Source organism: Artemia franciscana, chromosome 5 (genome assembly GCF_032884065.1).
Source record: "Artemia franciscana chromosome 5, ASM3288406v1, whole genome shotgun sequence".
NCBI classification, from domain to species: Eukaryota; Metazoa; Arthropoda; class Branchiopoda; order Anostraca; family Artemiidae; genus Artemia; species Artemia franciscana.
In genome coordinates, this window is record NC_088867.1 from 60,138,877 (window position 1) to 60,159,217 (window position 20,341).

At 37.2% G+C, this 20,341-nt stretch overlaps 1 protein-coding gene across 1 annotated transcript in view; it reads left to right on the top strand.

Annotated features, from left to right (window-relative positions):
* Window positions 1-1,471: 1,471 nt before the first annotated feature.
* LOC136027667 (ski oncogene-like) overlaps window positions 1,472-20,341 on the top strand; it is a 74,436-nt gene continuing 55,566 nt past the window's right edge. Inside the window, exons 1-2 of the mRNA XM_065705113.1 lie at window positions 1,472-1,603; window positions 12,063-13,187. Coding sequence (XP_065561185.1) covers window positions 12,318-13,187 — 870 coding nt within the window. The 5' untranslated portion in view covers window positions 1,472-1,603; window positions 12,063-12,317. The remainder of the gene's footprint in view (window positions 1,604-12,062; window positions 13,188-20,341) is intronic.

Genomic DNA, 20,341 nt, shown 5'->3' on the forward strand with positions numbered 1-20,341 from the left:
ATGCAATATTTTGGCACGTTACTTTTAAGGTCTGTTGAAAATAAAAATAAAAGTTTGTGGGAGTTTGTCACCTCTCTCATTAATCCGCACTAGTGTGCTAAGTTTCCAGACTGTCGTCACTTAGCCTGTTGTCCAGATCACTGTAATGTGGGCGATCCCGAACGTCAAACATGTTAACACGTAACGGCCTAACCATCTCAATTGAAATCTGATTTTCCTCTAGAGATTTCTCACTTTTAAAAAAAAAATGAAGGTTTGATAGTGTTCAACAACTATAAGGAGCATTAAAAATAACTATTTAACTGAATAAAAGTGGACCACTGGTTGATTCAGTATTAAATTTGAAGCCGCCACAAGAAGAATGTGCTCGATTGCTCTTCCTAGTCAAAGTAGTGAGGCACAAATCAAGCGTTAAAGAACAAAATGTCAAGATGGTCTGTCGATTCTGCACTGCTAGAAACACAGACTATCGTCTGTTAATATAACTGCTGATGCTTTAAAATTGAACAACAATCGTCATCTCTGTCAAACATAAAATATGTCAGCATTGTACTATTTTGTGCTGTGGGTATAAATATGAATCAGACACTCCAGTCTCATGGTGACATGTTTTATGAAACAAACAGATCTTAGTAATTCTATTCATAACGAAATTTTACGAATATCCAAATTTGCATACCGTTAATGTGAGTCAATCAGATTTTCTGACTTTTTTTCAATTACCTTAAATCGCAGGTCCAGCAAGATAAGGTGGTGTAGCCTCGTGTGGAACACCTCGATGGTGTGGCATGACTATGGTTGGGCATTCCAGGTCAGCCTACATTCTGTATTGGCCCAGTCCTGATCAACTCCTATCTTGAACACATCTATGGTTTGGGACTGGATGATGGCTTCGATAAGGTTGTTCCAGTGAGGGACGGCGCGTACTGAGAAGAAGTGCCGGCACTTTCGTCGATGGCAACAGAAGACTTGCAGCTTCTTTGTGCGACCTCTTGTCATACTTGTGAGGGATGAGGATAAAACTTGGCTTGAAAGATCGTTTACTAGCAGTTTAGAGTGGGGAGTTTGAGGGACACAAGGCGTTCCTCATACGGCTTGTCTCGCAAAGTTGGTATGATGTTCTTTGCTCGCCTTCGGACGCTCTTGAGTGTTTTAACGTCCATTTTGTAATGGAGAGGCACTAGGGTCATTCCAAGTTCCAGGTGTGGACTTACAATAGCCTTGTACAACTTCTTGACTACACAAGGCTTCTTGGTGGTAAACGTTCTTTTTATAAGCCATAGGGCTCAGTTTGCTTTGGCAACCTGAGCTCGTGTGTGGCGGTGGAACCTGAGTTCGTCATCGACAATATGATGGATTTTTCAAGCCAATTGGCTGGAAAATTGCATCTGATTGGCTCGGATCCGGTATCCGCAAAATTTGGTAAATTTCGCTATGAGTGCGACAAAAATCCATGTTGAAAACCCAAAATGTTTGAAATGTGAAAGCGTGATTTCAGGGATCGTAGAAGAAAAAGACTGCAGTCGATTTGCAGCTTTGATGCAAAACGAAAATAATAAGAGAAGGATGTCTATAGCCATCTTCATAAGCAATAGGATTCAGAGTATGTAATTTTTTTTAATTAAATTGTTTTAACAGGGGTAGGCCAGGCTCTATTTCTTTAATGTCTTTAAAGCAAAGTTTGGGCATAGAGTCCTTGAAAGCATAGAGTCCTTGAAACAGATCTCAAGCTCCTAATAGTCACTTTTCACAAAGGTTAACAACAACTTAATTTTTGTTGGTAAAATTCTGCTTTAGCTACTTTGGCTATCTTGGAAAGGGGTTAGGGTAAAATTCTAGTTGATTAACTTTTGGCTATCTTGGAAAGGGGTTCAGTTAGGAAAATGAAACTTTCAGGGACAGGTTTCCATGCTAGAGTATGTCATGGGAAGGTATTTTGTAGTACCTACCTCAAATCCTTCTCCCTCTAGAGGTCCTTACCTTTGATAACCTTTAAAAATCTGTGTGTTATAAAAGTGAAACCTTGCAAAATAGATAATAAAGCACAACAAAATTGTTTTCAGCTTCACAACTTTGCTCAATCCTATTTACATTTAATCATAGGCTAGTACATTTCCTAAATTTTGAAAAAAAAGCCCATTGATGTATGGGAGTTGTATTTTTCAGAACTAAAGCCTAAGAAAAAGAAACTGATAACTGAAGAATAAGGTAAAATGTTGTTTTGTCAAAATTTCAATAGGTAATAGACCTGTCAAGTAGGTAAATTTCAGGACCTTCTAGAACGCGCCACCCCAACAGTTTTTTTAGTTTTTTAGCTTTTTTATTTTTTTTATTAGTTTTTAGTTTTTTTTTGTAGTTTTTGCCTTTTTTTAGTTTTTTCAGTTTTGACGTCACCTGATCCAGTTTTTTCAGGTGACGTCACCTGATCCATCCACAGATCCACAGACAACTTATTTTTATATATATAGATGCAGTGGTAGCTGCAACCTAGTAAACAACAATCCTCTGGCCATAGTAACCAAAATAAAAAAACTGATTCAAGAAAAGTCATTGCTAAAAAATACTGAACTGAAAGAAATCCAGGAGTGGTAACTGTTATTTACTTTCAGTATTATATAAAAAAATCAGTATAAAAGTATTATACAATTTTCCTTTCAGTATTAAAAAAAAATGATTAAAACCTCTGAAAATGGCCTCAGATTGAAAAGTACATCACCATAATAGCCATGTTTAAAACCCTTTATTATAGGTTCATAGGCTCCTCTCCAAAACCAGAAACTAACAGCATCATTAAATCTCCATTTTTGTCATCCCCGTGCCCTTAGGTAGTATTAGACTGCCCTACTTATGCAATGCCTCATGGCATATTGCTCTGGGTCTACACTACAAAGTGTAAGGTTTTGAGTTCAAGTCTTGTACTTGAACTTTTTTTCAAATGGTGTTATAGCAAGTAAGACATGGGCAGGTTACTTTCTTCAGCAGTAAAGTACTCTCCCATCATCAATCAAAATGAAACTATGAAAGAAGAATGTTGTTTCAAGTTATGAAAGTTATCTCAAAAACCAGGGAGAGCTGGAAAAAAGAGAAGAAGAATGATGGAAGCTTACAGAACAAAAAAGAAAATACCCAGTGAACGTTTTTCCAGCAAGCAAACAATAGATGCTCTTAAAGGTGATCACAATAAAAAAAAAAGCTGCTGGACATAAGGAGCAAACTACTGACAAAATGTTTGAAAAATCTAGAAATTGGCTGAAAATGGGGATTGAGCAAAAAGATATGATTGAAATTCAGCCTACACAAACCTTTTGGGACAGTTCTCTTGCACACCAAACATAAAAGGGAATCAGTAACTCTTGAAAGTACTCTGGTGCTTATATACAGAAATAAAGGCAGTTGGTGGTAACCGCATTTTTGAAGGTCTAGAGAAAGCAAAGCCATTAGAACACCAAAAAAAAAAAACAAAAAAACAAGTGATTTTGAAATGCCATAGTGTTGTGATGGTTTTCTAGTTATTTATCAAAATAGTTATTTGTTTATTTTTCAAATGTTTGTACCTTTGTTGTTGAAAACCAAGAAAAAAAAAGAAACCTAAGAAGATCCATATAAAAAGTCAAGAGGTTAGATCCTCTTGATATTTTCCATGTCTTTCCAAAAGATGATGACACCCTGCATTGATGACTGTCTAGGTTTCAGATTTATGAAGTAAGGTAGTGAGATATCAGATTGAATACTGAGTGCATCATTTTGTATTGTCCCTTTTTCTAGCAAAAAAGTCCCTATATTCGACTCCTTGAACCTGTGGCAGCTCTGCCATGTGACAGACTGTATAAAAATAGGGCTATAATGAGAGAAATGATGAGTTGGCTAGGACACATTCCGCAAATGGAGGATGACAGATTGCCAAAGATTGTCCTTATCAGCAAATCATTTTGTGCCAAACAAAAAGCAGGTTTTCCCTGACTGGGGTGGGAGGAAGCTCTAAGGATGGATATAAGGGAAATTGGAACTTCCTGGAAAGGTGTAAAGATGGAGGCTTTGAATAGACTGGTATAGAGAAGCATACAGGGCTGGATTTAAAGCTTTGATGCTTCTAGGCCCAAGTGTTTTGCTGCTCCATTTTTGCAAGATTCTCTGGGAAATCCCTGAAAACTCAAGGATAGTGGAAGCACTGACCAGAATGGAACTTATGGGTCAAAAGTAATGAAAGAGCAAGATGATACTAAACTATTAGCTACCATTTTTGGGGGATACCCCTCCCCCAATGAAAATCCTGGACACAGCCCTGACCCCAACATATTTCAAAGTTTAGTTACTGGTTTATTTTCAGCATACAGTCAGCAATATTGTTGCTTTGGTCTTGTGTGTTTTGCACCCCACTTTGCTCTCAGACTGCCTATGAGAGAATTAGTACTTGCAGTTTGCCAAAAAATGAGGGTTATAAGCTGATAAAAAATGGCCATTTTTGGAAATTTCTCTCACCAGGTGATGTTCTGATTAGGGTGTAAAAAATAAGTTTATGGTAAATTATTTGTTTGATTGGATATTAGATATTTTATACACATATGCTATTATGGAGAAAAGGTAATTTGGCTCCTTGAACGAAAAAGGTTGCCAATCACTGTACTATGGGTATGCACCTGCACACCCAGTTAGGGTCTATGCAGGAACTTCACGTATGGGAGAAGGGGAGATGCCCCCCCCCCAATGTTTTGGACATTCGGTAAAAGAAATGAGTCGGTAGAATCGTTGTGCGAAACGCCTCGATTTTTCTGGCGTTGCCAAAAATTTTTGTTTGGTTAAATAAAGACCACGAAAATACTGACATGTCATCTACACATAAATCTTTAACTTGGCTGGTAAACGCGGCAGTTCTAGCAACTTCTGACGTGATTTTAAGACGGTGCCACAATTTTTCATTTAGTCAAATAAGAAACATGAAAATAGTTACATAACATATGCCGAAATCTTAATCACGGTCGGTAAATGTGGTGATTTTACTGACTTATGCCGTGGTTTTACGTACCGTGTTCAAAACAGGCATTATGCTAATTATCGATGAAAATCAGTCGGTAAAAATGACAAGCCAGTCGGTAAAATCCCGTACTCTCCCAAAACATTTTGGCTAGTAACGATCCTGGGTCTATGGAAGGTATTTTGAGGCCTCTACCTTTACCCCGCTTTTATAGCCCATACCTTTGCCCTTCTTTTCAAGAGCACATCGAAATGAATAATTGGAAATCAGAGGTACTCTTGACAATTCCTATCTCAATTTCACCCCAGATTTAAAGTGTTCTTATGGGTTTATATCCAAGAAAAATTGGTTTATAATCTGTTAGCAATATTGCTGCTTTATTATTGCATATATCACACTCCTTTGTGCTATTGAACTGCTTAAGGGAGAATTTGTAACTGTAGTGTGTCGAAAATGAGAGAAGTTAACCCAAGGACGAAGTTTGAGGAATAGGCTTCAACTGCCAGGCGTAGTAGTCCCACATGTGCAGACATTTATTCACCAGTGCGCTGGATTCAGGATCCTTTGTCTGAGAGGACGCTGGTTCAAATCCCAGTGTACCGAATTGTTCAGTCTGGGATGGGGGTCAGTGGCGTGACTCTGTAAGCTTAAGTCGACCCAGCTCTAAATGGGCATCTGGAGGAATCTGGGGAAAGTAAACAGGAAGGGTGTGCGAAAGCACAGGATGGTTGGCCCCCAACTCCTCATTGCACTTCCTGGCCGAAGGGCCAAGAAACGGAGATCAGCACCGCCGGTAGGGACTGTAAAGTCTAATGTCTTATCCTTTACCTTTTTACCTTTAATCAAACATTATTGATTGCTAACTATTTGATGCCAGTTGAAAATGCATGGAATTGTGTATAACACTTGGGGGTTTGTTTTACAAATGGTTATGAGCTGTTGGATAGAGATGTAAATCTCTGTGAATTTTTTCACCAATTCTTGGTCTGTTTGGAACAAAAAAGAATTATCATTAATTATTGGCTCAGTTAGGTATATAATATTTCATAATTTTCAATTGAATTTTATAGTTACAAAGTGAACAACAGGTTCTTGTGGAAAATATCGTGTAACCAAATTGCCTCTCTTCGTTCGATTTGTTTAAAAAGCTTACTTGGCCCTTTTGACCAAAAAGGTTGCCAACCACTGTACTAAAGAGATGGATCCACTCACCAAATTACGTTCTCTATACGATTTTTTTAAGCCCCTCTTGTTACCCTGGTTTTTCTTGTGGGGGGGGGGGGGTAAAATATTACTTGAAAACTTGATCTATATCTATTTTAATATTGGAATAAAAAAACAATGTTTAACTTATATGTGGCAGTCGATCTTTTAAGCTTGGTAAGTAAAAATTATATTGCCATCATTTAAGTCTGGCTGCAAGTTCAAGGTACATAAAGGATATTGAAATGAGGAGGGTGTAGATAATGTTGATCACCCTCTTCTTGTTTAAGACATTTTTTCTTGCTTAACAGATTGTTATTTGAACTACTCAAATTGAGCTGCGTCACCTCTCATGTGTATAGTGTGTTAACCATTGGTGGTTTAGAGCATACATCTCTTGGACCTTACTGTGGGTGAAGGTCTATAATTGAAAACACATTCCCATGCTCCAATATGGGTGAATTTCAAGGATAGCAGCTTCTTTATATTTTGTTAAGTTATTATTTTAGGCGAATGACATTTTTAGAACTGAACTTATAGCCAAGGGAATGGTGTATGTATTACGTGTAAAAAATGGAACTTATGAACGACAAAGGTGTAACCAGAGAAGCAGGGACGAATCTACAGCATTTTTATTTGGGGGGCAGGAGGGATCCATAACCGGTTGGTCAAGGGGCATAGGTTATATAATAATTTTTCTCCAAATTATTGGGGGGGGGGCAACCGTCCCCTCCAAACGACGCCCTTTTAGAGAAGGGTTATCATGCTGTCCTCCTTAGGTACACACAGGTTCAATTCTCAGGCAGAAGTGTTAGAATAGAGGATTTTATTTTCTCTGAGAGGGGGTTAAAACATAAAAGAGCCATGTTCCTAGACTGTATTTTTTTAGAGGGCTTTTTTAACCAACCTCCTTTCCTCTGAGTCATCAAAACTAAAAAAAATCAAAACAAAACACTCTTAGAATAGAGGATTTTTTCTCTGAAAAGGATTAAAACATAAAAAAGCTACCGTATGTTCCTAGAGTGCTGTCTTTGTTAGGGGGCTCTTATTAATTTTTTAACCCACCTTCTTTCCTCTCAGTAATCAAAACTATAAAAAACCAAAACAAGACTAAGTGTAACTTGAAACATCATCTATACGTTATTTATTAATTAGCAGGCAAGCTGGATACACCTCAAGTCACTATGTACTAACAAAAACATTTCCATAAAGCTTACGCTTTGTGCACTATAGAATTTTCTCTCTCCACAGGAAGCCCCCTTATGGTGGCTGTTCCTTACTATTTCTTAATCATTCCTAAATAGTGACTGGCCTGTCTCCTTTGGGAGATTTTTTATTTAATATAAGGGGATAATCCTCCTAGCTCTCTCCCCGGTCTGTGTTATACCCCGTAAGCTGCTAAACGAGAAGTTAGTATTTTTTGAATGTATTTTATTCCATGTATTTTAAATCCAAGGTTAATTGTTCTCATTAGGATTCATAAAAGCATCAATGCAGATAAATATGCAGGCATGTATGGGAGAGGGGGTGGGGGCTGATGTTGTTGTTCGTAATGTATTTTCTTTTCCCTTTTTCTTGAATTATACCGATACATTTTATTTTGAACAAAGTCCTAAAGAAAGCATGGGCACTAATTTGGGGAGGGTGTGCAGGGTGTATTTGTCCCCTAGGTTACCCCCTCATAGATTTTAAAACTACCTTTTTGGGTATTTTAATTGGAAAAATCGGAAAAAAACAACAGAATTCCCATGCCCCCTAGATTTTGAAAATACATATTGCCCCTCCACACTGCATTTTCGAGAGTTTACGCCACTGAAAGGAAGTTGGTAAGATTGAACTGTCTTGGAAAAGGAAGGTAAAATTCAACGTAGATTATGCAAAAAATCTCATAATACTTTGGGACAGCAATAGGACATGATATATGCCCAGAGGATCAAAATTTAAAAGTAGGGAATATTTCTAAAGGTGCTGTGAAGGGTAAACGGTGTGGGGGGCTTTCAGACCCTCCTCCTGGAATGGCACTACTTAGGTGGCTTAGGCATGTCCTCAGAACTTGATATCTTGTGAGCCATTCTAGTCAGCAGCTCTGAACAGGATGGAATGGGCACGAGTTGTTTCCCTCAGGCAGCTTAGTATGTATATATGTACAGCCTATATATATTCACCTCCCCCCTAGCCTCCAACCCTATTGTTCAACTTTATTTATGCTCCAGATTTATGTTTGATGGGATGTAAGGGAATTCCCGATACAAGGATCTTCGCTTTCCTACAATTTGCAGATAAGCCACCCAAAATGCCAAAATCCGGGTATTTGAGTGCACAAATGCACCCCCTTGAGAGTTCCAGGTGCCCCTTGGAAACCCACTCTGATTCTACCATGTGAATCTTGATTGTGTAAAAGCTATGATCCACTTCCCCATAGCTATTGGCTGAAGTAACAACCCAAGGTTCTTTATCGTTTAAAGTGTTATGTTGACAAATTTGTCTGCATAGATGTACAAACACTTTCGTTATGCTTATTAAACATCAAATTCACCAAGGCACGCCATTCTAACAATAACATTAGCAAATATTGTCTTTGGAATTGTCATACAAAAGCTATGACTCAGAAGGTTCAATTTTGTCTCGACTTTTGATCTATCCATCTGCCCCGGCTTCAGGAAATAGTATGTCCTCTTTAGGTCTTGGTACAGAGTATTTTAAGCTTTGTACACGATGCGCGCGTATAGGCAGAGGCCTACTTGCACATGCTCCCTTTTGGAAATCAGAGGTTTTACCATCTTCCTTTATTTTACATGAAAGTTTCGGTTAGGTTCCTTTTCTTGAACATTTCAATTGAGAACTATATAGATTTTCGTGCATTTGATGTGTTTTTTTCCCAAGGAGAGGGGGGGTCAAGAATTTTTAAACAGAGCTATGATTTTTGTGTGGAACAAAAAATGTACTGTTCACTTTTCGAAATAGCTTTGTTGGTTGGGTTTACATTTGTTGGTTTTGTTACATTTTTTACATTTACTGGTTTGGTCACACGGGGTTCAGTTACATGGGGTTGAGTGTCAGGGGGGTTCAGTTGCACGACGGTTCGGTTAAATAGGGTTAAGTATTTTATTGTGCATGAGGGTACTTTTGGCCCAGGAACTTATGGATAGTTCCAAGCCAATCTGAAAAATTTGCCCAATTTTAGTGGATCCATGCCCGCAACCTAACATGTTTTATGCCCAGAGATTCCTGGAAATAAGTAGGAAACTAATGAGAGACGACAGCTTTTTCGGCTTATTTCCGGGGCCCCCATAAGATCAAAGGTTATGTCTTTTGTCCCTAAGGTAAAAAAAAATTAAAATAAATAAGTCAAGATCTAGCGTGATAAGAGGAGTTAATAAATTATTGGGAGTTAAAGATCCGGTGCGCCCTCATATGTAAGATGTTTTTATTCGTTTTAAGGTTTAATGTTGCTATTTGTTTTCATTATGTTTTGCTTAAGTTTAGTTAATTTATAATATCCTATACAGGTTGTATTAGATATGAGAGAGGAACAGTTACTATTTACCCCTTCCGTCTAGTTCAAGTGTTGAATAGCTGTACTTTAAGAATGAATTATTTAGGTAGATTTGCTTCACACAATGGAATTGAATTTTCTAAGTATAAGACAGGTTTTGCTCTAGCCTCTTTACGATAAAGTCTAATTGTTTTTATCAGTACCCTTTGATAATAAAGAACTACCATTTTCAGTTAAAAACCGCTAGCATTAGTTAAAACTAGTGCTCCCGTAATAAGAAGTGGGTTGTCACTGCCCGAGTCCCGTATTGGACTGTCGGTCCAAACATACTCCAGCCTAAGGGATACTTGGAGGTAAATCCTCCCCCATTTTCCACACTGATCAAAAGCACTCCCCAGGAAATCCTTACACAGTTGGGTCCACTAGATTCACTGACATTGTCCTGCGATTAATTGGTGCACAAGTCTATAACACTGTGTAGTCGTCAGCATTACTCTGTTAGCGGTCAGTAGTAAACGTACATTCTGTATGTATTGAACCATAGGCACCGCAATAGCGCTGCGCAAGTAAAAAGAAGTAAAAGGTCAATAGAAAACGTACATACTGTATGTATTGAGTCATAGGCACCGCAATAGTGCTGCCTAAGTAAAAAGAATGTAGCTTCAATGTATTATTTATCTATTTTATTATATTTTTTTTTCTCAGGCTACTTCATGTGGAAACTTCAGTAGAGGCTCATTCGATTGGGAATTAGAAATTTTAGTGCCCTTTATAAAGGTCAAAAGGTAGCTAGGTCTCCTTTCCATGTTCTTTTTAGCTACTCACCCCACCCCTTAACCCCCAAGACATCTGATCAAAATTTCGAGGTAGACGTCTTGTTCGAAATAGTCGAGAAGTCTTATAAACATCCCTCCAGGGATGATCCTAGCCCCTGGGGGCAGGGGCTCTGCTCCAACTTTGAGGGACGATTAGACCGGGTATCAAATAGATTTCGTTTTGACATGGAAAGAGGGGGAGGGGCAAAAGGGACGTATCAAGGGCAATAAATTTTTGAAGAAAATGCTGTTTTAATGTGTCAAATATTCTTTTTTTTTATAGAACTGCCATCAACGGATACTAGTGCACGACTGAGAAATAGAAGAAAAAAAATTATTTGAGATATAAAAGAAATGAATTTATGAAAATAGTTTGTGAAGTGATAGAAGGTATCTTAGGGAAAAAAGTTGGAAACGTAGCTAGAAATATTAGCCAAAACGTTTTAAACTTGGCAGGAAAGAGGAGTGGCTTATAAAAAAAAATTTGAGCGATAAATTATTTGAGAACAAAAGTTAAGGGAAATAGAAAAGGCATAAAATACTGAATGAAAAAGCATTAAGGAGGTGTGTAATGGAGTCCTTGGATAAAGTTGTCGAGGGTCTGGAAGATATAGCCATACGACATAATAGTAAAATAATGTATTGGCACGTTAAGAAATTGAGAGGAAATGGTCAGTTTGGGATTGTCACCGTTAAAGATAGGAATGCAGCCTCAATTAGTGATGGGGGAAGTGCTAAAGAGAGATGTAGTTTTTGAATTTTTTATATCGTGATGAAGTTGTTTGGGAATTATACGGTTTTTTAGATTTTTTTATCCGTCTGTTCTGTTCCTGATCGTATTATTCTATGTGAACTAGCACATAATATACAACCATTTTTTTCATTCTGGATTTCTGTGTTCAGAATTATTGTTTTTTCTTACTGTTGATATGTTTTCAGTTAACGCATTAAATACGACTCATTAAAAAAGGGAGGGGGATATATAGGTACCAAAAAATTTATTTATTTAGGGGGTGAGTTAAGTTTGAAAGACGTAAAAAATAGACAAATTATATGGAACACATTGTAGGAAAGTCGTACATATCTTGCCATTTCAGAGGGAAGGGAAACAGCATAAAGTCATCCTTTTCTGTGTACATGTTTCAACGGAGTGGTAATTATCTAAGTAATTATTGGTAATTAATAGTCATTATTATTTCCATATTTTCAATGAAAATACCAAAGGAATAAATTTGTCAATGAAAATACCTCAAAGAGATTTTTTTTTTTGCAATCTGGGAAGATAGTAAAAAATATAGGAAAACACACTCCCCCCTCTCAGTTGACGCTACTGACATAAAGTGCAATAAAATAGGAATAGGATCATCATCGAGGGGCGTCTGCTTTCCTCCACGGTGTGCATCTCAGAATGCCACGTCTGGCGCACGGTCCCGCCACGCACCACCTTATGCACGAGGTTTCGAAAAGTTGGCGCCCCTCTATCATCAATCGGCCTGAATAAAAAAATACCATTCACAGTAGGCAAAACCTATATACGCTGATAAATCCAATTCATATTTGCAATTTTTCCTTGCAGATTTTTACGGTTGTTCAAATGGGATTTAATGTCCGTCCTTCAATCACTTATTTTACACATGCGAAAATCAATCGTCTCGCCTGGAATAAGAAAGAGTCTTGCTAATTTATCCGCTACTCGGAGACTGGCGCCACTGAGGTGTGTCTCGCTCAATGCTGTTGCGTATCTCTGACGAGGCCAGACAGAGAGGAGAAACGACTAGAGAGGAGTGGTGTGATATTCTTGAAATGTTGTGTGAAGTAGTTAATTTTTGAAATGACAACGAAGAAAATACACCCATATACGCCTCACTTAAAGAGGGTGTTAATAAGTTATCAGTCATCAGCAAAAGATAGCTTACATGGGCCTAGTGTGATTCTTGGCGACCAGGATTATGATCTTACTAAGGTCAAAACGGAAGTAGGGGACAACCCTGCCACACCGCCTGAGTTCAAGGAGCTAATTATTGGCCCTCCAGTGCCACCTCCTATATTTTCAGCAAGAGATCCTGGAAGTACAAGTTTGCTAGAAGTATCCCTACATGGTCATACCTTGCATGGTTTTATGGTTGGAGGTGAAGCGAGGCTTTGTCTTGTTGAAGTGTTTAATACTGTTTTAAGCGATATTCATATTGCTGATATAAATGTGGCCTGGGACCTACTGCAGCTGCACCGTAGCTCGTGTAGCCCTGCACAGTTGGAGGCATTCAAGGCTGCAGGGGTCTTGCCAAGTCATACAGCTGATGCAGGTTTGGTGACAAAAACTGACGCTGAACGTTTGTGTAATGCTCTGGTGTATAACAATTTTTTGCCAAATGCCAAAAGGTTGAAGTTAGAAAACAATGGATATGTATCATTTTCAATGAGAGTATATCACGAGTGTTTTGGGAAGTGCGAGGGTCTTTGTACTCCAGATTTGTATATAAGCTCTAGTTCGTCGTGCATTGAATGTTTAGAGTGCCATAACATGTTTTCCCCTGAAAATTTTGTCAAACATGCCCATAAGGATAGAGAACGAAGGACATGTCACTGGGGCTTTGATTCAGCTAACTGGAGGGCTTATCTTCTTTTGGCTAAGGATCAAGTGAATCATGAATCCCTTGTTAAGGTTTTGGATGAATTCAAATTAAGATTTGTGAATGACGAGGTAAGATTTTCACTTATTTTGTTTCAAGGTGGCGGCTCTCAACCTCTCTTGTCAATAACACACCTAGATGCACACAGATACGTCAATTGAGGGGAGGGGGCATTTGTCCTCCCCCTAGGTGTTACCCCTAAATTTTGAAAGCAATTTTGTGTTCCTTTGTTGGAAAATAGCTTTTCTTGATATTTTAACTAAAAAAAATCAATAAAACAACAAATTCTCCCCCCCCTAAATTTTGAAATGCTTAATCTCTCTTCTTCCTACATTCTTAGGAATCGATGCTTCCGGGAGCACATGAATTATGGCGACACATTTGGCTAAACATAAATACTAATTAGGTCTAGGTCATTTTAGCTTGGCAAAATTTGCAACTTATTGTGCCATTAAAATTAACTCGTCAGCTACAAGTAGAATAAGTAAAATAATTAAAAGATGTGATAATGCTTCATGGCTATTTTTTGGATTCATCAGTTCCGATTTCTTGGAACATCAATTGAAAGCTGTCAAGTTGATATCACGGCACATTAAAATCGATCTTGCAGCACCTTCAAACCGATCTTGCAGCATAGCGATATGCCGCATCTGGCCATGTTGAACACGTTTGTTTAAGGCAAACTATATGTCATTATTTTTATACCATATATTTTTTTATTTATTTATATTTATAATTTATATATTTATTTTGTTTTGTTTATACATTTTTTATTATATATATATATATATATATATATATATATATATATATATATATATATATATATATATATATATATATATATATATATATATATATACTATATCATATATTTTATATTTTAAAATATATTTATCATATATTTTATATCATATGTTGTTATTTTATCATATTTGGCTCAAATTCTGCCTTAAATGTCCGCCCATACTACAAGCAAAAGTTTATTTCATTAAAACTTGACCGGTGCTAACATTAGAATACAATTCAATTTTATAGGGGGGGGGGTAGGCCTCTGGTTCCTTATAGGACAGAAGTAAAATTAGAAATATCAAATTTTCATGCAGTACCTATTTTAAAAATACCTATTTCTTATCTTCGCTAAAACGAAAAAATCCTCCCGCCCAGGGCCGGATTTAAAGCTGGGACACTTCTAGGGCCAAGCTTTATTGTGTGATTTCCATTCTAAATTTCGACTCAGTACCTTTTTTTACATACCTTTTTCTTATAAACACTAAAACGAAAAAAATACCCTCACTCTGGGCCAAATTTAAAGCTTGGACACTTCTGGTCCCAAGTGTTATTGCGTGGTTTTGGGAATTGGAAGGGCGATAGTGGAGTGCACCCGGCACTTCGACATTAAATCACATCAGTGCTGTTCTTATTAAGAAAGAATATACTACTACTAACTCACTGCAGCACCAAGTCCCGTGAGGCCAACACAGCAACGCACGCTCCTCTTCCATTCCAATATATTCAAAACCTGGCTCTGTATAACCTACCAGGAAGTTCCTATTTCCTTTACATCTTTCTTCATGACATCCTCCCACCCCAAACGCGAACGACCTGCTTTCCGTTTAACCCAAGACGGTCGGCCGAAAAGGAAAATTTCGTCAATCTGTTATCCTTCACCCGCAGAAAACGTCCTAGCCATCTCAACCTTTCTCTCACTATAGCACTAGAAAGGGGGATTGAACCACACTTTTCGTACAGTCCATTGTGTGCGCCCTTAGGCCCCGGCCTAGTGGGTCTATTGGTAAATCCTGACCTTTCCTTACCCTTAGGTTTGGGTGAATTGCCGTCACTGTGTGTATAGCCAAAATTTTGTTTGACAAAGCATATAAAAAGAGGATTACTATGAAATCTCTTCCCCCTATCAGTAGTAGCCCACAAAAAACTTCCCTGGTCAAAATTAAACAACAGTGGCCTAAAACTATGCTTTCGTGTTTCGACATCCCAGGAAAAGGAAGCTCTGACAAGCCATAATGATGTTCATATGAATTTAACATTCTATCCCCTCTTCTATGCGTAGATATGTCCACAGAGCCGTTCCTAGGGTTGGTGGTGCCTGGAGAAAAACTAATTACAGCGCCCTCTTCTGACTCAAACATGAGTATAAAAAGCCGAATCAGAGTAAAAAAGCGGATAAAAGTGCACAATCCCCAACCTCCCCCCTGCTGCATCGCCCGAGGTAGCTGACCCAGTCGCCCCTTACCCCTCTTAGGAATGGCTCTGTATGTTTATATATATATTTTAATGGATAATACTCAAGCGAGTGAAGCAGATCGCATTTATATATAGGTCACTGAAAGATCAGGTCTCATTTTATTTTTTCTATTGTTGTAAAGAAGTTTGATACTATGCCTCTCTTGGTTTTTCAGGTCCTTTGATCATGTTTTCCATTTAGACTCTCCCAATTTCACCAGGCATTCATAAATCATTTGTCATCTTGAAGTAGTTTATATCCTACGCGGAAATTCTCTTTGACAGAGACTAATGATCTATTTTGTAGTTTAACTAATTCTCCTGCTACTTGTGTCGAAATTTTAATTTACTAATCCTGTTATTCTGCCATATATTCATGGGGACTTTAATATATTGCATTTGCCTGTTGACCCCCCCCCCTGTAATTAATTATCTATATGAGCTGTTTAGAAGCCAAATCGATTAACTTAATTTTTTATTAGACTTCAACGTTCAAACAACTCCAGTCTAGGATCCTTTTAATTGACTCATTACTTTGTCGCCTAGTTTGATAAGACTTTTCCGGTTATGATAACTGGAATTAATGCCTAAATTCACATTCGAAATATATCTAAACATAGTTTCCATTTCAAAACACAAGCCAAGACCTGTATTCTTTCATTAGACGATTTATATATTATAATTCAAAGAAAACATACTTAGTTACGGCATACTTGATTTCCCCTTATTTTTTAATGGGCTTCAAATCTTTCTCCGGTTGTATGTTTTATGGAGCAGATTGTTTGGCTTATGCAAAACTTGTAGGCTACGTCACCATTATCGCTTTAGTTTAACTAAGGGATTACGAACAAGGCTTCTTCTTGTACATCACAATAATATAAAATTATTTATTTATTATTTATAACCCACTTACATAAAAATATAAATAGTGGAGTAAACACAAGCGAAAATCAACAATAACATTACACAAAAAAACAAAAACAAACAAAATAATACCAAACAACAATAAATCACCAAAAATAATGAAACGGCAATTACATTAAATAAATAATTTTAACGAAAAAAAAAATCTTTTTGTGTAAACCAGTCAGCTTTTCAGTAATATTCGGGAGGTGAAACTTATTTATTAATTTTCTATTCCTATACCAAATAGGACGATAAAGAAGATATTTACAAAAACGGAAATAGGCCACCCGAATATCACTAAAATCCTATTCCATGGCCGAATCCAAAGCGCGTATCTTGCATTCGCGGAATTTTGAAGAAGATCAGAAATGAGTTTGGTACTTGTCTATTATCCCAACCACACTCAAGAACTGAAGTTAGGTTTACCATAATGAGATATACCAAAATCTGATGAAAATATAATACTTCAGTAACACAATTATGCAAACTATAACTGAGAATTATGGAAAGCAGGCCGCCCAGAACAAATTATATGAGATGCCTAATCTAACCTAACCAACTCTATATATTAAATATTTAATTAAAATATACTTGTATTGTAATTTGTCCCGCTCAGGCTAAGCTGATTATATCCGAGTGCACACAAAAAACCGGTTTTACTACAGATCAAAAACAGTACCCCACTAGTACCCCATTTCATAATTTATATATTTTGAATTTTGGCCATCCCTGTGAAATTCCACCCCCCCAGAAGCAAATCATGTGTGCGGCCCCTGTCTAGACGGGTACGCATGTCAAATCCATATGGATGTTCCGTAAGACAATTTTTCTGGACGGCAGTAGCTGTGTACGCCTACAACAACCACCATGTAACCCCTCTTAACTGCCTTTAAATATTGCATAAGTAATGGTGGTATCTATAATATTATCGAGTTGCCTGTTCATTCATGCTGCTTATGCTGCTACTTTTTGTCAGCCGTTAGAAATACTCTTAAGACTAATGGAGAGATTGTCTCAGAAAATTAGAAAATATGTCTCAGCATATAGGAAAAATGTATTGAAGCAATACACGCATTGAAAAAATTAAAAAACTTTTTTACAATTTAACATTTTCACATATTCTGATCCTTTTTGGAGGTTTTTTATAACATAATACTCAAAATATGAGATACTGCGGAACATAATTTAATGCACTTAAAGATAGGTGCAATCATATCTGACGCTTGGGGGGACTATTGGATAATACCACGGGGGAAGATCAAACTCGACAATATTGCATTTTCTCCCGGGGTGTGGGGTCAGATTTCCAGACCAGTCTCCCCTATCTGCGGGTTTTTACACTGAGAATGTAATTTTGGAGAGTAACAGTGACATGCAAGTACCCAAGCGTTTATATTGCTTTCTTTTTTTGTGGAGGGGGGGGGGGGGTTGATCTGTCAAAAGACAAAGAATGAACATGCAAATAACTTGAAACAGAAAGCCTGTAAAAATTTTGACATTTTGAAGGAGGAATGAAGGACATTTTCCCACTCTTAGGTACGTGTCGGACCAGGAGGCCAAGTCCCTAACGCCTAACCTAATAAATCCGTGATTGATGCGCTACAATACTTTTTGAAACTCTTTGAAAACGGGCTATAAATACAGTTTTTGTCTATTTCTTGCCCCTTAAAAAAAAATCTAATTGATACATCGTATAAGACACTAACAACTGTATAAAAAGGGAAAAACCGAAATAAGGATAGTTTACATTTGTTTGTATGCATGAATTGCGAATTGTGCTGAATATTTTTTGTCACAAGTAATGCCAGTCTACCTTGCTTCCTGCGAAGTAAATAAATCGAGGAAATGCAAATATTCTGATTGTATTCACTAACAAAAATTCCTTAGGTTTAGGTACGCTAATCACACAATTAGATTGTTGTTCGTTGTAGTGGAATTTCCAAAAACAATTCTCTTTGAGAAAATTTCTCTCACAGGTCTTTGGGCGTAATCTTCCTATACACTATCTATGCGGGTATGACGCGATGCATTTTTGGAAAAAAAAGTGTTGAAATAATATTGTTCTGCAAAAATCTGCGAAATGCCCAAATTATGTTTACTTTGTAAATTGTTTTTTGACTGATATTGTGTAGACTGCAATTTAGCTTACAAAGGGAGATATGGAGGGGGGTGGTGGTGCAATGCTCCCACTGGTTTAAGATTTTAATTCATTGTATCCTATTACCAGGCAAGTGTTCAATACGTTCCAGAATTCATTTGCAAAATTAATCACTCACATAGTTCACTAGTCTGTTAAAGTCAAAATATATGTCTTTTTGATACTTAACTATAGTTGTGTCAATTATACCTCCATTATACCTCCACCCTTCCAAGCTCAGTCCTATTTACGCCTATGGTAGCCGTGAATTTAAGGGATCCTCATTAAAAACCATTTTTTTTTCAGATTTATACTTTGCGAATCTAGGGATGTCTATGGTTATGGAAATTCGACTTTACAACTAAAAAGGGTACCCATTAAGATCCTTGTCACGCTAATTGCAACCCAAAACTACCTGTTTGACACACGTGTATTTTCTGTCCTGACCAATAAAGCTCCCCGTCCGAAAGTGCGTAATAGACAGTAATCCCATTGTCTATCTTCCAGCCTGGTCAATAAACTTAAACCAGAGCCTGGAAAAAGTAAAGGTACAATCAATGTTTCCTAGAACGTGGAGGGAATAAGAGATGTGTCTTGCATTTAACAAGGCCGATATCTTCTGCACTTGACTATAAATGTTCCTCCTTTAAATTCTGAATTAAGGACTGCGTATGAAGCTGCTTCGTGTAATCTAGGGACAGGATTTGAGGCACACACATAGAATTGGTTATGAGCTTGAAAGGGGGAAATCGAAGGAAAAAGTTGCATGGATTTAAGACCTAGGCCTATCGTTTGCAACCCCTTGTGCATATTAATTTGATATTGTTGCTGTTGAATCGGAGAAGCTAGATTTTTTTTTTCAGTGAAAGTAATATTTGACATAAAACTGAAATTAAATATGAAATACGGCCTTTTGCATGTCTCCTGTTTTATAGAGCTAAGAAAACTAAAGAAATATAGTTTCTATTCAAAAAGGGTATTTTTAATGGTGTGTAAATATAGGGTTTTTGCAGCCATATTCTCCATCAACAAAAGTTTGGGTTCCTGAAATCCAAAGTAGAACTGAAATTGTGCCTCTGAGTGAACATAGTTCACGTAGTTACAAAGAGCATGGCCAACTAAATAAGGGCATATAATCAATCCTATCTTGAACACGATAAGCTAATGTCGTGTTAAATTGTTGCAGTTAAATTGTTGGGATAAAGTTAAATTGAAATTGATCCTTAAAATTCAATAAAAAGAAATTTGATGAAAGTTATGCAGTAAGAATTTTGTCATTATTGAATTTCATTCAGAATAGAGGATTAACTGCAGTTTTACTGAAATTAGTACAAAAAAGAATACGAAAAACAAAATCAGGAATCGGTAGTGCCATAGTATATAGTGCCATAGTGCTATAACCAGGGATTTGGGGGAGGATGACTTCGATACCATTTAGAATATATGAATTCAAAGCGAATATAAAAATTGCAAACTTGGTGCTAGTCCCCGTCCGAACACGAAGAAAATTGGGAGACAAACGAGTCAATATTTGTTCCTGATGAAAAATTTGGTTTTGAGTCATTTTGATCCTTTGTCCTTCATATCTTCCCCAATTTCCCTCCTTAAATGGTTTACCCCGAAATTATCTTCAATAGTCTAACGATTTATTGCAGCATTTCCCTTTATCCGTGTAAGTTCTATATTATAGTTAAACTTTGTCAATAATACCTATTATTGACAAAGTTAGAAACGTATATACAATCCACATATTAATGCAGCGCTTGTTGTTTTATTCTTCCTGATGTGTTTTTTTTTCTGAAAAATTCCTGACCATGGCGCCTTGGAATGAAGTTTATTTGACATATCCATATTTTTAGAATCAACAGCCAGACATTTCTTCCTATAGGATTTTTGTTTCCTAATCCAGTTTTGTCGGATTTCAAATTTGTCTTGGCG